The sequence below is a fragment of the Amblyomma americanum genome, chromosome 3 (genome assembly GCF_052857255.1).
Source record: "Amblyomma americanum isolate KBUSLIRL-KWMA chromosome 3, ASM5285725v1, whole genome shotgun sequence".
Classification (NCBI taxonomy): Eukaryota; Metazoa; Arthropoda; class Arachnida; order Ixodida; family Ixodidae; genus Amblyomma; species Amblyomma americanum.
This window is the reverse complement of record NC_135499.1, coordinates 206,402,273-206,417,929: the sequence shown is the minus strand read 5'-3', so window position 1 is coordinate 206,417,929 and position 15,657 is coordinate 206,402,273. Positions and strand designations below refer to the sequence as shown.

Below are 15,657 nucleotides of genomic sequence, written 5' to 3'. Positions count from 1 at the left end.
GGGTCTTGCGATTCTATTGGCCGCTGTGAGATAGTGGCAAGTTTCCTCACTTACTGAAATTTCACTACGAATGAGCAAGTGTGAAATGCGATATTTGATGAAATCTTGTTTTCACGTTATAACTAAGCTTTTCGTGCAACTTTTGGCAAGAACAAAGAGCAAACAATAATTTCCATTTCTTAGCGACTGTAAAGCGGGAAATTAATGTTCAAGATAGAATAATATACGCATAACAGGGCTCCCTTCACATGAAACGTCACTCTTACAAGGTGCTCACTGCAGTTCAACTTGAAAGAGCCAAGTACTCTGTGTTTTTGGGCGAAGTTAGGTGCAACGCTGTGGGTCTACGGTATATAAAGGCTTGTATTCGAGCCAGTAGAACCGGAATACAATTTGCGTGAATATTCACATTCCGGAACCTAGCACTAATATGTATTCAGCGCAAAAGCGCAAGGAAAGTTGGGCTTCTTAAAACGAGAATGAAGTGTTTGCGGAACAGAATGCAAGCTTACTGCGTACGAACCTTCCATAATACTGCTTCACAATAATTCCCGCACTTTTTCACCGCGTCGTCAGTACCGCGATCTCAAAAGCTCGGTCGGTTGAAAAGAACGTAATGAGATTTATTTGTCGCTTTTATATCAGCAGATTCTCGCTTTCTCACTCCGTCAGGTTATCAGTTCCTTTGTCTAGGCTATACGCTTATGCAGGAGCGCTACATTGTATTGCATAATGGCATCCACGCCGCCATATTCAACCAGGATTTGTTCTTAATGCAGCTCTGTACCACACACGTGATGCAGCCATTTAAATGTTTCTCGAGTCATCACTATGGTGCTATTTATTTTTTTTCTTCAGCGCGTGTAGTTTTGGAATACATTAGACAGGCCGATCACTGCTTTAGCTGCTCCATGCTGCCCAGACATTTGTGTTCATTTTTTTTTATATTGGAACCTGTACTCAGCTCTGCAATGTTTAGCTACGCAAGTCAAAAGTATTTTAAACAAATAGAAATAATAAGGATCTAATCTCACCTCTATAGTAAAAAAATATTGAACAAACACAGAAATCTTCGCGGTGTACAGACCTTATAAAATATTTCCAATTTAGATAGTAAAATCTGCGCTACTAACTAGTAGATGGGAGAAAGTAAAGTAAAACATAGCCGTGATCTGCAGTCTTCATTCTTATCTGCGTCTGACGGAAAATTATTGCGTTTTGCACTGCAGAGATTCCGGCCAGCTCGTCGTCGACGTCCCACTCGCCCGAGGCGTTCCGAGCGAAATCGGAGAAACTGCGCAACGGTCAGATGCGGAACTCCCTCACCAGGCCCAGCGACAGGGGTGAGTGGCTCCGAGTGCTCGCGCATCCGAACAATAAAGTGTCGAACCACGACACATGGGAGACAGAGATCAAAATTTTAGCGCAATCTGTCGAGTGGGCGGCGCTTGAAGCTGGTTATTGCACTGCTTAGACTAATATCTTTCTAGTTGTTGGCTTGATTTCACGCGCAGTAGCTTAGAGAAGTGAGAAATTTGACGAGAAATAATTCCCCACTCTCCCCGTAAGGGGGAAAAAGATGCAACTTCCTAGCCGCAGCACTGATAGCCTGATACATTACTGGTCGTATCTTCAGAAATCCACGAGAACCACGAAAAGAGAAACTACGAATTGTACGCGTCCCCGGTACCCTACACGGGATTATCTGCAGGACTGAGGGTAGTAAAAAAAAAAAATCAGGGAAAGGGGGGGGGGGCACTTTGTTGACCTAAAGTGCGGTGAGGAGAAAGCCTTTAGCGCGACAGTGTTGATTGTGTCAACGATGTGCGGTTAAGAGGGCGATTAAGTACACAACTGTTTGTGAATACTAAATGCTGGAAACACTGGAGGGCGTTAGCGAGGCATCCGTCTGATTAGACGCCTTTCCGCAAAAACTTTCCAGCGTCCTGAACAAGGATAACTACATATGCGTTGGCAGGATGTAGCGTAGTCGTTAGCACGCTCGGCTGCGGAATGGGTGGATGGTGGTTCGAATCCCATCGTCAGAAAAGTTTTTTTTTCTTATGTTTCTTAGTTGTTGAAAAGCGTAACGGACGGACGGACGGACGGACGGACAGGGTCGCGAGCATGAGCCATAAAGGCTTTAGCCTTAATATTTTCGTCTTTGGATTGTTTCGGTCTGCATTTGCAGCTGTCTGCTAAAGACATAATGCTGCTCAAAGCATAATGCGATGTTCGGATACCACTAGAAATAGAAACGACAGCCCCACGAGGATTATTTTGGGTAACTCTGATAATTCAGAGGGAGTATTGTCCTTAATAGGCGTAGTTGTGACGCGTTAAAAAAAAAACATTTCAAAGTACTACTTTCCTCAAGCACCCAGTCAGCGTATATAGTTTGATATAATAGAAATGAAAGCAGGAAAAAGGCAATGACGCAAATCACGAACCCACGTTTGATCTGTTTATTATGTCTGAGCGCGCTACAGGCAATTTATATTCAGGCGGTTCGTTTCAAAATTTAAGAAGAGACATTATTTATTTGTAGCTGGGATACGAGGAAGTATCAAGTTTCCAAATGGACAGAAAAAAAACTGGGGCGAAAATATTTGACCACGCCGTTTTGACGGATTGCTTTTCTGTTGGAGGTGAAGCGTGCGTGAAGGGACATCACTGTTTTCCTCTTTAAAAGCTGGTAAACTTTAGTTGCTTTGCTCTATACGTATACTTTACATTATATTATCTATAGCTATTCTCCAGTTACATAGGCAAGCTCGTGTGTGCACCGGCTGCTTTATTTTCTCCTAGAGTAGTTGTAACTAGAATTTTGCAAATCTGTGGCTTCATTAACAACCATCACGAGCTTTACTGAAGCTGAATAGATCATCTAAACTGAAGTTGTGTGTCCAGCCTTGCCATGTATCTCGTAGTACTTTAGCTGCGTCGCTTATAACTTTGCTGTTCAATGTGGTGAGTGGCACTTTTTTGCATGACGTTATCCAGCCGTGGCCACAACCAAGCCTCAAGACCTTTCCGAGGCATCCAGAGATCAGCGGCCGTCTTACACACCGGCTGTTGTGAAAATTGGAGGTGAGTATCCGGTCAGTAGCAACACGATAAATGGCCTCCAAAAAAATAAAGGTTACAATTGAGACGCTAAACCCTGACCACGCAAAAAGCATTATATAATACTCAAGAGAACATAACCGGAAAGGCAACACAATTTCATCGTTTAAAGAGTAAACAAATAAAATTTTACGTGTCGCGTTTTTGGTTTCGAATTGATTACTCCTGGCTGAATGGAAGCGCTCGCACACAATTAAAATTTATTACATTGAAATCCATTGGCTGTCGTTATCTTCACATGAAGTCGTGCTTCAAGGAACAGTTTTTCATACCGTTTACAAGCCTTCCTCGCATTCGCCATCTGCATGTCTGGCTTGCTGTCCTACAGAATGTGTCCCTAGGGACCTATATGCGTCGCTTCGCCGATTGTTGGTGATATGACTCGCGAGGCGCCGAGACCGACCTCCGAGGCTTCTACTTAGAAGGAGAAAAGGGCAGCATACGTTTAGGTACATTATGTGCAAGGCCTAGTTAAAACGACAAGGAGAGTAAACAGACATGTCTTCACAAGAGAGTTAACATCACCAGTTCATATCACCAGGTGCCCACCCGGTCTTGAAGAGGAAAGAATGAAGGAAAAATGAAGAGGAAACTGCGTGCAACTGTCAACTGGCTCCAGTTGAGCCTCCGTCATTGCCACATGCACGCAGAGGAGGGTTGACAGAGATGTGAAAGAAAACAAATTGAAAGAAAACGCTTGTCGCAAAGACCGCGTCCGCCAAAGCGTCAGCAACTGATACCTCCCAGCTTGTTCCCCCGTTAATGCGTCAGGGACAGGCCTCATATAACAACGAGACTACGTACAATGCCTAAGAGTGCTTAGGTCGCAAAAGAGGCGGAGGAAGAACGACTTTATTCAAGGCCAGCACTGAGGTCCAGTGAAAAAGAGCGCTTGATCCGCTAAGGCCCGTTGATCAACGTCCGGACGCCCTTGATCCCCTTGCCAACTCCAACATCAGCTGAAGACGACGCAACATGTAAATAGAAAATTGCTAAACAATACCAAAACACAAGAAAAAGCCGCCAATTTTAGCCCAACCACACCTGCCACTCAACGCAGAACAAGCACATGCCCTTGGCAAATTTACACTCACCTCATCCCACTAATGCTCTGCATATTCGGGTGGCGTGACTCAACACACTGTCCCAAGAGTCCAAAGTTTAAAGCAGACAAAGAACACATTCTTCTCAATTCCTCACTCTCTTCATTTCTGAAGTTTTGGCTTAACTTTTTGCGAGGCCGGAAGTTACTGCATCATTTCCTTTCCTCAAAAATCGATTTTTTCGAGGCCGGTTGAGTTTGGATGTAGGCGAAACGCTAAAGGCGTCCGTGTGCTGTGCTATGTCAGTGCACGTTAACGAACTCCAGGAGGTCGAAATTTCCGGAGCCCTTCACTACGGCGTTTCTAATAGCCTGAGCCGCTTTGGAATGTTCAACCGCGTAAACCTAAATCATGCATCCATTCCCATGATGTTGTTGTAACCCCCAAGCAAAGAAGCACGTTAAAGTATCTTCAAATGCATTGCTTTTCGAAACTCATGTGAGCTTTGTTGCCTGTGATTGATTATGTTGCTTCTGTTTCCTGCTTGGCGTCAAGTTGGCGTGTCAATTTGAGGTTGATAGCTTGCATGACATCTCTACGGCCACAGAGGCACGCCAGTTTCTTTTAAAGTGGCTTCCTTAATGTGATCTCACCGCTTCCCTGTTCAACTTTCCTTTGCAGACTTGCAACTGCACGGTGGCTCGACGCAGCTAAGCAGCTCGGTGCTGTCCACATCACTGGCGCTCGTCATCGGCCTCGTGTGGCTCCTGTCGTGACGTGCTGCGGCTTGCCTCGGCCGCCCTCTGGCGGTGGTATCGGTGACCGCCATCACGTACGCCGTGCGGGACTCGACAGCGCCGCGCCGAGCGACGGTGTAAGCGGCGGCGGCGACACGGGAAACAGCGCGCCAACCGCTCAACAAAAATCGAACGAGGCATCGCCACCAATCTTCCGTGACGCGAGGCAATTTTCCAAGTCGGCGAAAGAAGGGGACGGACGCCGCATATGCGTTTTGCCGCAACGCGAACTTTTTGGCTCCCGTTCTGTTTTACTTTTGTGGTTTTTTTTACTTCCGTTTTCTCGCATGTGTGCTGTATGAGCTGTCACCGAACGATAGTAGTGAAAGGCGCACTACTGCTTCTGTTCACCGGACACGGAACGATACTAGTCAAGGGTGCACTACTGTGTCTGTTCAGTGGACTCGGGGAAACGTCTAGTCCAAACTGTACCTAGTGCTTGAGCGAAAAACAGACAGGCAAACTATGATCTTTTTATTATTATAGGCTGGGCGTTCGTACAGCTGATCTGTGATTATGTTAGTCCTAATTGGACACCCAAGTGAATCACGTTCTTGCTACTTAGTCTGAGGAGGTGGACGTTAAATGATTTAATTGTGCACCTTCTGAAAATATTTGCGAAAGCACGTCCCCACCCAACACGCTTATATAAGTTTGGACAAAATTCTCACGTTTGGTACTTACGTGAAATACCTTAATGTACTTTAAAAAAAAAGTTCCTGGTTCACGGCAGGGTTCTCGATGGATGACTATAATGCGGATTAGGATGCCAGATTCGTTCATTTCAAAATAATTTCTCAGGCGCAAGTAAAAAAAAAAAGCCGTAACAAGGCCACGCCCTTTTAAATCTATTACATTTCAGCTCTACTTTGTGTTCAGTGCTCCTTGCAGGGCTATGAATAGCACTAATTTGCTCCCTGTTCAACTTAACACCATTGCTTTAATCACTTTCTTGTGCATTCTAAAATAATAGAGATGACGGCGGTGCACATATGGCGTACAGGTCACGTGTACAGCCTGCATTGTCCGATGATAGCGTCCAGTCACGCTAGAGCGAGTCGCCTGGGTCAGTGGGAGGAGGAGAGAAGGTCGCTTGCTCTACTCATCCAAGACCGTAGAGGCGCGTCATAGTATCTTGTCTGCAATGACACTAATCTCTTTATCAAACCATTCCTCGCAAGTACGCATTTTTGAAAACCGTAGCCAAGTAGAATGCCGAACGACACTTCGTTGCCATTTCGCGCTTCACGTTAGCAGCACAAACACCGCCATCACGCATGCGAAGTTACCGTACACAGCCTGCCGATCATTGGGACTCGGCAAGAACAATCCTCGCGCGCTCTGAACAAGAACGAATAGATGTGACTTAGGTTGCCCATGAGGAGGTTTCTGTGCTGTCTTTTACGAAAACGCTGAAAGAGTGCAGCAGCGCAATCATGTCTCGGCTCAGAAAAATTATTTATCTACACCTTCTTTAATATACCACGCGAAAAACAGAATTTCAGGCCAGAAATTGACTTGTCAGAGGTTTATCACGACGTGGAATCATTAAATGTGACATATCTTGTTACGAACCGTTGTCTATCTTACATACAGTTGTGTTTATGACATGATCTTAATATGCAGGAGAAAGAAAAACAAAAATGGGATTTTTGAGAACTAGATCAGTAAACAGACACAATTACTGCCACTTCAAAGCGAGAGGCAGATGCAGGGGTTGCTATTCAGTTGCAAGCTCTTGCTGAAGCAAGCATCTATAGATACAAATTTAACTCAACTTTAAATCGACTTCTTATCACTGAACAAAATATGCATTATCGCATGCAGCGCAGTCTTGGTCGTGCGCAGTCAAGTTCGATAACAAGCAAAAATAAAATTAAAACAATAACAAGCCTGATGTTTCGCAGGACTTAACTAGAAGACCAGCTTGTTTGTGGTCGCTGCGTGGTATGTGTCTCAGGAAATGTAATGAGTGCCAAAGGAAGTCGACTAGCGATGTGTTTATATGTTCCTTTCAGAATGCCTACGAGGAAGAGGTATTTTATTTTTATTTTGGTTCCACACAACTCCAGAAGTAACCAAGTTGGTGTTTATAAATTGGTAAAAAAATCAATTTATCTAAAAGTTGGTTTATGTTTAGAGTAATTAAATCACGTTTGAATAAAAAACTAATCTTAACATTATAGCCATATCAGGAAAAGCTGTTCTTTTGTGAAAGCTGCAAGGAATAGCTTGGTTCTCAAATAAAGTATTTGGCGCCACGACAGCAGGACAAACGACTATCTGATAAATTATCAAAGCACAATTAAGTATAACGGCTGCGCGAGGCGACAAGGGCTCAGTTTATTTTTCACTAGAACGTCTTGTTGGGCTAGCTTGTGCATAATGTTTGGAGAATGGCAGATATTCAAGTGAAATTCTAATATTCTAATAAATTCTAATATGGCCTTCACACATGATCATTAGCTCTCGGAAATTCTAACTACTTCTAACCTCTAGTAATTTTAATAAGGTCAGCGGTGCTCCATAAACTACGCACTCAGTTAAGATTTCGTCGCGTCCATTCCAAAGAGTTTTCTTCTTACCTGAGTACGCAAAATGTTGGGTCTGTTTAAGCCTTGTAGAATGTGCTGGCTCGACGTGTAGAATGTGCTGGCTCGTAAACGCAGGGGCAAGCATGCTCACCTTAGCAGCGCGCACGTGTATATATTAGTCCGAAGTTTGTTTTTTTCGCGTTTCATAAATACGTCGACTTCATAAAGGCATGACTAACGTTCATCCCAGCCTACCTGGTAACGCTGGCGTGGCGAACTAGAGCACGATTTTAGGAAACATATTCGCGTACTTTATATTGAGCAATAGGAAGATGATATTGAGGGTGTAAAAAATCTACGGCTTGCAGAAACAAAAAAGAGTTCTTTCAATGTTTCAGTTAACTTCAGCGAAATTCAGAAACCTTATTGGGGTAGTCAGTTATCGCCTTGCAAGTTGCCGAAGCAATGAGCTGCAAAAGGTCACCTTCATTTGCGCAGTTATTCATCTGCATTCAGCTTGAGATGTTTGGTCTTACTTTGTCCCCAACAGTGTTGCTAAAATATCTTGGGATTTTTATCCCGCAGTTCTCCCGCGCAGCGCCAGTATTGCCACGTGTATGGAGGACTTCAAGGCTTCTTGTAAATACCACACACTCATGTATTCGCACTAAAGCTCAACAGCGAATCGACACCAACACCAACAGATATATATATATATGTATGTGATGACGATGGTGATGATGATGACTATGGCGGTGGCGGTAGCAACAATATGTACATACTGTATCGCGTTGAAGCGTAACTTTGGCTTCTGAAGTGCCAAACGTACGTCAATGAGTACAATAAAGGGCGTCCATCTTTCTTTTTTAAAGACATCATGGTTTGTCCTGTGTGGTTTCTTGCGCATTCCAGTTTTAAGAACCGCATCAGCGAATGCGTTGCGACTTGTACTGGTTACATATTCAGGAAAGCGACGGGGATTCAATTCACATTTTGAATTTTTTTTTTGCATCCGAATCTGTGAACAAGTGGCGAGAATGATTAGTAGGGTAGCAAGCTATAAGCGTGGGCTTAAAGAAGAAACCATAAAATTAATACAGGCTTTTATTGTCAGCCGGAAAGCTTACATAGCACCTTATCTGAAATGGAAGAAAAGTTAGAAGAACAAGTTTGGCGTGATAACACGCAAGGTATCTAAAAGAGCGCGCATTCACAACACTGCAGAAGAAATTACTGAAGGCCATTCGACATCGCAGAGGATACGGCTATCAGGAAGCAGGACAAGAAAGAACGTACCCGATAAACTGGGGATGTATTGCATTTTATCTACGGAGGACAGAAAGGACTTGGAAGACCAACTTAGAAGGAACGATAACATGCACGAATGTGCAAGGGAAGTTAGTTAATGGGACATCAATTCGATGCCAGAGAATCGCCCAGGCTGAGGAAGCGGCGATTGTTTCGGCGATGGTTTCACGGAAGGTCTCCTGTGTAATTACAGAATGCGTGTCTTAACTATACCAGAGGAAGAACTGGCAAACACGCAAACATAATACTTAGATGTAATTAGGAAGATACAGACTTTAAATCCATAGTCATATGAACTCTGGGACACTCTGCAGATTTTGGAAACAAAGATGGTCACGCTGCTGCCCACGCGCTATTACTCCGGGTCCACCAACATTTACAGGAACATAATTATTCGGAACCGCTTATTAAGCTGTTGGGATTTACCCACCATTTGAGGTTAACGAGGAAAGTATACGCCGAACCACACAAAAATCTAAACAGAGAGCCAGGGGTCATCCTAAGGAAATTGCAGTCGAATGCTTATATAAACACCATAAAATTCAGCTATATGTTTCCAAATTCATACCATCCGCATTGCGCTTGCTGAGGTGAAGTGACTAACTTATACCACATGGTATAGACATGCCAGAAAAACCCAGCTATACCAATAGTCAATAACCCAAGAACTGAGGACTGGGAGGCGGCGCTGTCCAGCTCACATTCGAAGGACCAGATTTTACTGATGAAGCGGTCAAGAGCAGCGGCAGAAGATAATAAGGCTCCTGGATTGTGGGCCCACCCAACCCTTTTATGCATTAAACGTTTCTCTCTCTCTCTGAAACAGGGGTCGTCTTTTGCTAAAATGAAAAAAAAAATCAAGGGCCTCGAAAACATTGGTGGGATTAGTCAAGGTACGTGTGCATTGCTTAGTCACAGCATTTGCAAAAGTATAATCATATAAGAGCAGACAACAGTCCAAATTTAAAGCTACATTCAGAGATCTAAGGGCTCACTAACGCGAGATAATAAAAATTAAAATGATTGGAGCATGTTGCCGGATTAAGGGTGAAATAATATTTGGGACACCAGAGTATAGAGGAGTATTGTGTAATAGCGTAATTAGTGAGTTCCAGTATAGAGTCAAGTGTTAAAACGCTCCATAGCTGCGAAAAGGTATTGTGCTGGAGTCGCAAGAGTAAAAAAAAAAAAATCACAAAAAGCACATTATCTGGGTGTTTCTCTTTTTCACAGTTTGAATAAAAACCCCCGAAGCACCACCAAGACATATAACGAGCATTCACAGGCACTTACAGCGACCGTGGCTGTCAAATTTTTGGCATGTCATGTAAACTGCCAATAGGGTAGCAGTACCAGGTACCGTATTTACACATCTTCTGCTGCTGCAAAGGCTTCGTATTTCACTCACTTCGATCAAAACAAGTGTACTACTTTCACAACAATGGTATGACGGCCAATCTAGCGCAATTTACAGCTATTTAGCGCGGAGCAATTATTAATTCTTTGTTGAAACCTGCGGACAAAGTTGATTGAATAACTTAAACTAAATGATTAGCTTATCATTAAAAAACAATAGTGTCTTGCTTGCTCTAAGGGGCAGTGAACTCTTATTGAATGACCTGTAGATTCTCGGTTACCAATTCCGGCAGCCTTGTGTGTGCACAAGGCAGAGAAAATGTAGAAGGAGTGTGCCTCACACATTTTCTGCGCTTACATATTATCATCTCTTCTATATATAATAAAACCAAATCCTGCATGTTCAAGTCGGAGGCCCTGAGTCCCAAAGCTTACGGCTAAAGTTCGGTACCCGAAAGGCTGGCGTCTGGGCTAATCACTGAAGTAAACACTGAAGACGACAGAAAGTCTCCGGCTAAATGCTTTGTGAAATTAACACCGTTTTCTTGGCGAGAATTACACTGCATGAACTTCTGAAATACTTTTCTTAGCACCGCAGTCGTGAAAACCGATAAGCAATACAGTAAACGTGTGTGGGGCCAAATCATCACTTTCAAAGAATTCGCGAGTCAAAAGTAATGGAAGTCAGCGAAATAGGGAACGGTTCACAGCTGCGTATTGGAAATAGCCTCAATTAATCGTTAAGCAACTATTGTGGAGACATGTGGATATAATGTTTTTCCAGCGGCTAATATAAGTTCTACCGGTGTAGAAGCCGCGAAGAAAGTTAACACAGGGAGGTACAGCACAGTTCACAGGTGTAGTTCTCTGGCCATCCACTTTCTCAGGTGCAAGGACAAGGAGAACAGGTTTCACTAACGACATTACGCCCGACGCTGCGCGCAGCGCTCAGCTAGGCACTGGGAACGTCAAACAAGAAGGGCGCCCAACCCCATGCCGATAGCGAATTCGAAAAATTAAAAAAAAATGTTTTTGCTGTGCTGTGGCACGAGAGAGGATTATCATAGAAGAAGAAATATGGAGGGTTGGGCGGAAGCTTGGACTTCACGTCTGCTTACGGTAAAGGTAAGAATAACAATATTGAGAGAAATTACTCTGGTCAACTGCCCTCAGTCAAGAAAAATGAGGTCACGGTGAAAAAAAAAAAAACGTTGATTGTTAGTGGGTGGCAATAAAGAGAAAACAGCAATATCCGCGTGTCCATGCACCTGACTGAAAAGCTGCTTCAAGTGAGTCGCTGCGGAGCATAGGAACTTATTGAAAAGAAAAGAATTGTGCTTTATGCCGATTATTTTTTCGATCTCTTCTTCTGCGCTATTTCCCTTCACCAGCCCTGCAGCTGCACCCTACCGCGCCCGGAGCCGTGTTCTCTCCACTTTTAAGGCAAAAGCCGTTGATTCCTCATACTCTAGGCGTCCAGCATCCGGTTACACTTTAGCTGTCAATCAAATGACTTCAACTCGACAAGATAAAAAACCTAGTGCATGGCTGGATTCGAACCACCACCCTTGCGTTCAGCAGCCGAGCGTGCTAACGGTTACGCTATATCCCGCCGAGGCATGAGCAGTTCTCCTTGGGCAACATTATTCAGGCGAAAGCTTTTAAAGCCTCATTGTCACGGCGTCCGGTCACACTATAGCTGTGAATCAAATGACGTCATCAACCTAAACCCAATCTAATCGAAACCTTAGCCAGTAGCCAATAGCAAACATTAGCCAGTAGTTAAGTCTCTAGTAGTCAGTAGTCACAACTGGTGGCGGTCTCGCACTGCGCATGCGCCGAGAGTGGCGCCACCGTCGCGTGATCTCTTTCGTTGGCAGATGCTCCTTGGCAGTCGACGCAGCCGGATGCCTCCTAAACGCGCTCCCGGTTCCCCCATCAACGCAGCGCGAGGGCGCAGAGGCAGTCAAAGTGGCCCAGAAAGGCTTTCACCTTGCTTACATCAGCTCGTCAAAGTGCCCCTGAATTTTCGCTCGCGACTGTACATCTCGATAGCTTGATCCATAACAGGCCACCACACAAAGATTCTGGCAAGCATTTTCATGCGGGTGCTACCTGATGTTCGTCATGAAGCAAATCCAACACACGTTCCCTCAACTTATCCGGTCTTAACACTCGAGTATCCCAAGTTAGGCATCTTTGCTCAAGTGACAGCTCATAACGGCGCACGTTATATGCCTTCATTTCCTCAGGGTATTGGTTGGGCCAACCATTCAGTGTGTATTCACACACACGACTCAAACTCAGGTTCTGCTTTGTGGCTTTAGCAGCATCCTCAGCATATAACGGCAGCCTCTCGAGCACTGCATTCTTCTGCTACATCAGTTACGTTCTCAGCACGGGGCAACCTGGACAGCGCGTCTGCTACTTACAGGTTCTTGCCTTTGCGATATACTTAAGCCGATAATTGTAAGCAGCAAGCTGTATGGCCGAACGCTGCATGCGCACTGCGGCCAATGTAGGCTTCAGTTTGTCCTGGCCAAGGATGCCCGGCAATGGCTGATGGTTAATGTGAAGTGTGAATTCCCTGCCGTATATGTACCGATGGAATTTCGTCAACCCAAAAGACAAGGCCTTGTGCTCACATTGCGGGTACTTCTTTTCTGCACCTGTCAGCGTTCGAGAGGTAAAAGCTATGGAACCTTCACTATCGTCTGCTGTCTCATGAAAAATAACAGCTCTCAGGCCATAAGATGAGGTGTCACAAAGCATGCTGATCGGCTTATTGACGTCGTAGAACGTCAACACTTTGCTGCTTGTGGAGCTTTTTGGTGGAGCGGAAAGAGTCACTCTATTCTTTAGACCGTGACCACTTTTGATTCTCGGTCGGAACCTGGTAAAGTGACTGTGCTGCTGTGGCCACGATATCCAAATATTTTGAATAAAAATTCAACATCCCAAGAGGCGCCTTCAGTTCGGAAACTGAACTCGGCTCCGGGGCTTCTAGAATTGCCTTTACTATGGCGTCAGTAGGGTAAATGCCCTCTGCCGTCACTTGTCGACATTCAATGTGGTGCTGTAGGCCCACAATTGCTGCAAGACACATTCAAGTGTCTTTTGACAGTCGTTCATGTCCGAGCCTTCCACAATGACATCATCAATGTAGCATCAAACTCTCGGGATGCCCTTCAACACTTCATCCATCAAGGCTTGGAAAATGGATAGAGCAATACCACACCGAACGGAAGGCGTTGAAATTTGAAAAGCGCCATAGTAGTGTTAATAGTCAAAAGTGGTCTGGCTTTTGGAGCGAGCGCCACTTGCTGGTAGGCAGCAGACGGGTCGAGCACACAAAAAATCTTTCCACCTGATAGTGCTGAATACTAGAAATCCGGTCTTGGTAGCGGATAGTGTTTTGCCTTCAACACTGGGTTTACCGTAACTTTATAATCTCCGCTTAGCCGCAGGCTACCATCCTTCTTATGGACCACTACAACTGGCGTTGCCCAGCACTGTGTGAAACTTGCCGGAGCCTCTAAAATTTGGCCGAGTTGTTTTTCTACCTTTGCATGTAGCGCGAAGGGAACTGACCATGTGCGACTGAAAACCGGAGCAGCATTCCGTTCCAGCTTAATGTTCGCCTCAAAATTGCGTATTGCGTCCAGCGTGTTCGAGAACACCAAAGGAAATTTTTCACGCAGTGCTTCAACGCGGCTCCCGCCCGAAATATGGCCGATTTTCCGCCACTGCAACTGAAGGCGTTCAAGCCAGTTGCGACCTAAAAGGGCTGGCTGTGTATCAGCCGACAGAGTCACGACACGACACACCCGCTGTGATGAGCAGCGAAGAGGAAGATTTATTGTTGCAGCCCTTTTTATACCCTCCGTACCAAAGTTGCCACTTGCCAACAAGTCAATACATCTTCCTTTCTCAGACGAATTAAGGAATTTGTCGGAATTGTTCCTCATAGTAAAGTCTGACGTGGGGCTTCTGAGGTCTGGTCGATCTCCTTGGTGCTGGCTGTGATAGTTCTTAATGCACGGTGACCCCTTTAAAGGTTTCGGCCAGGTGGCTCCTGTCCCCTGGGCTTGGCACTAGCCGGCTGCATTCCAACAGCTGGTGGCTTTCGTGCTGTGGAAGGCTGCTGCTGGGGTCAACGTCACTCAAGGCATCCTTGTCGTCAAGGCATTCCGCTGTACGGAGCAGATGTCTCTTGTTCCTGCGAAAGCAATGACTAGTATCAGTCACCAAGCGGTAGGAGAGGGGTGAGCATTCCTCCAAAGCCTGGGTTTTGGAGGAATGCAAGCGAACTACCCTGCAAGAGAACTACCTCACCAGGTAGTAATTGGGTGAGACAACGGCCCCGCATCATCTGCTCGTGCTTTTCACTTGCACCTATCGTGCGTTTCCAAAGTCTGGTAGCCTTGTCATTAGCTTTCCTCCCATAAGTAATTCGCTGGGAGACCTCCCATCCTCGAAGGAGATTTCTCTATAGTTTAGCAGTCCCAGCCAGTGGTCCTCGCCAGTCTTTGTACATTTCCGCAAGATGCGTTTTGCTACCTTAACACCCTTTTCTGCAAAGCCATTAGACTGGGGGTGAAGTGGGCTTGACGCAACATGACGGAACTCATCCTTGGCCACAAACTGGCTGAGCTTACGAGAGGTGAATTGAGGGCCATTGTCCGAATCCATTTCCGCAGGAATACTGTGAAGAGAAAAAAATTGCCTTCAGTTTATCTACGACTTCTGCCAAAAAATTGCTCCAAAAAATTAAAGTGTGCACCATGTGCCACTGGATGGGTCTGATGGACGTACTCAAATAGGTCGACACCCACCCTGCTCCAGAGGTGTTTGGGTACTTCACGCATTCGAAGTGACTCTTGCGGCTGTTAAGTGATTATTTTGCAAGCTGAGCATATTCTGGCAAAGGCCTGGTGGTGGTAGTGGTTGTTTATTAAAATAATAGTAAAAAGGAAGGAAAAGATTTTTGCTAGCCCCTGCATTTGCCATCGATACTGAAGCACCTGAGCTGGGGCAGCGGAAATAAAGGATAGCAGGCAGAATGGAGAAATGAAATGAAAGAGGTAAGGGGACAGGAAGAGAGGATAGGGGGAGAAGTAATATGTACAAACTATTTACACAATAAGACTGGCAAAGGCCTCAATGTCAATGGATAAATAGGCCTCAATGTCGGTATTTATCCTCGACTAGAGCATTAGTTCTGTCGCCTTACATCTGGTAATTCCCAAATGACCAAGCAATCGCGCTAACATGTCTGCTCGCATTGATGTAGGCACGACGACACGGCTGCCTTTAAACAGTACCCCACTGACAACTGTCAATGCAGAGTGGAATGGCCGATACACACCATCAAGTGGGCTATTGTTTGACAACGTTGTTGTTACCTGGTGCAGAATGGGGTCACGCTGGGTTTCTGTGACGAGCCTCTCGAGTGTGGTTGGTGATAGCAGGTCAAAGAGGACACGCGTGGCA

General features: G+C 45.1%; 1 protein-coding gene across 2 annotated transcripts in view; it reads left to right on the top strand.

Moving 5' to 3' along the window:
• The window catches only part of LOC144125924 (lachesin-like), a 134,423-nt gene extending 126,046 nt beyond the window's left edge, over nt 1-8,377 (top strand). Inside the window, exons 7-10 of one of the 2 annotated variants that reach the window (XR_013313438.1) lie at nt 1,230-1,343; nt 3,004-3,090; nt 4,851-5,288; nt 5,338-8,368. Coding sequence is in view for 1 of the 2 variants with exons in the window: in XM_077659740.1 (XP_077515866.1) it covers nt 1,230-1,343; nt 3,004-3,090; nt 4,851-4,945 (296 nt within the window). In the remaining variant the exon portion in view is untranslated. Of the gene's footprint in view, nt 1-1,229; nt 1,344-3,003; nt 3,091-4,850 lie in introns of both variants that reach the window. The other variant, XM_077659740.1, reaches the window with a different exon arrangement.
• Nucleotides 8,378-15,657: the final 7,280 nt, after the last annotated feature.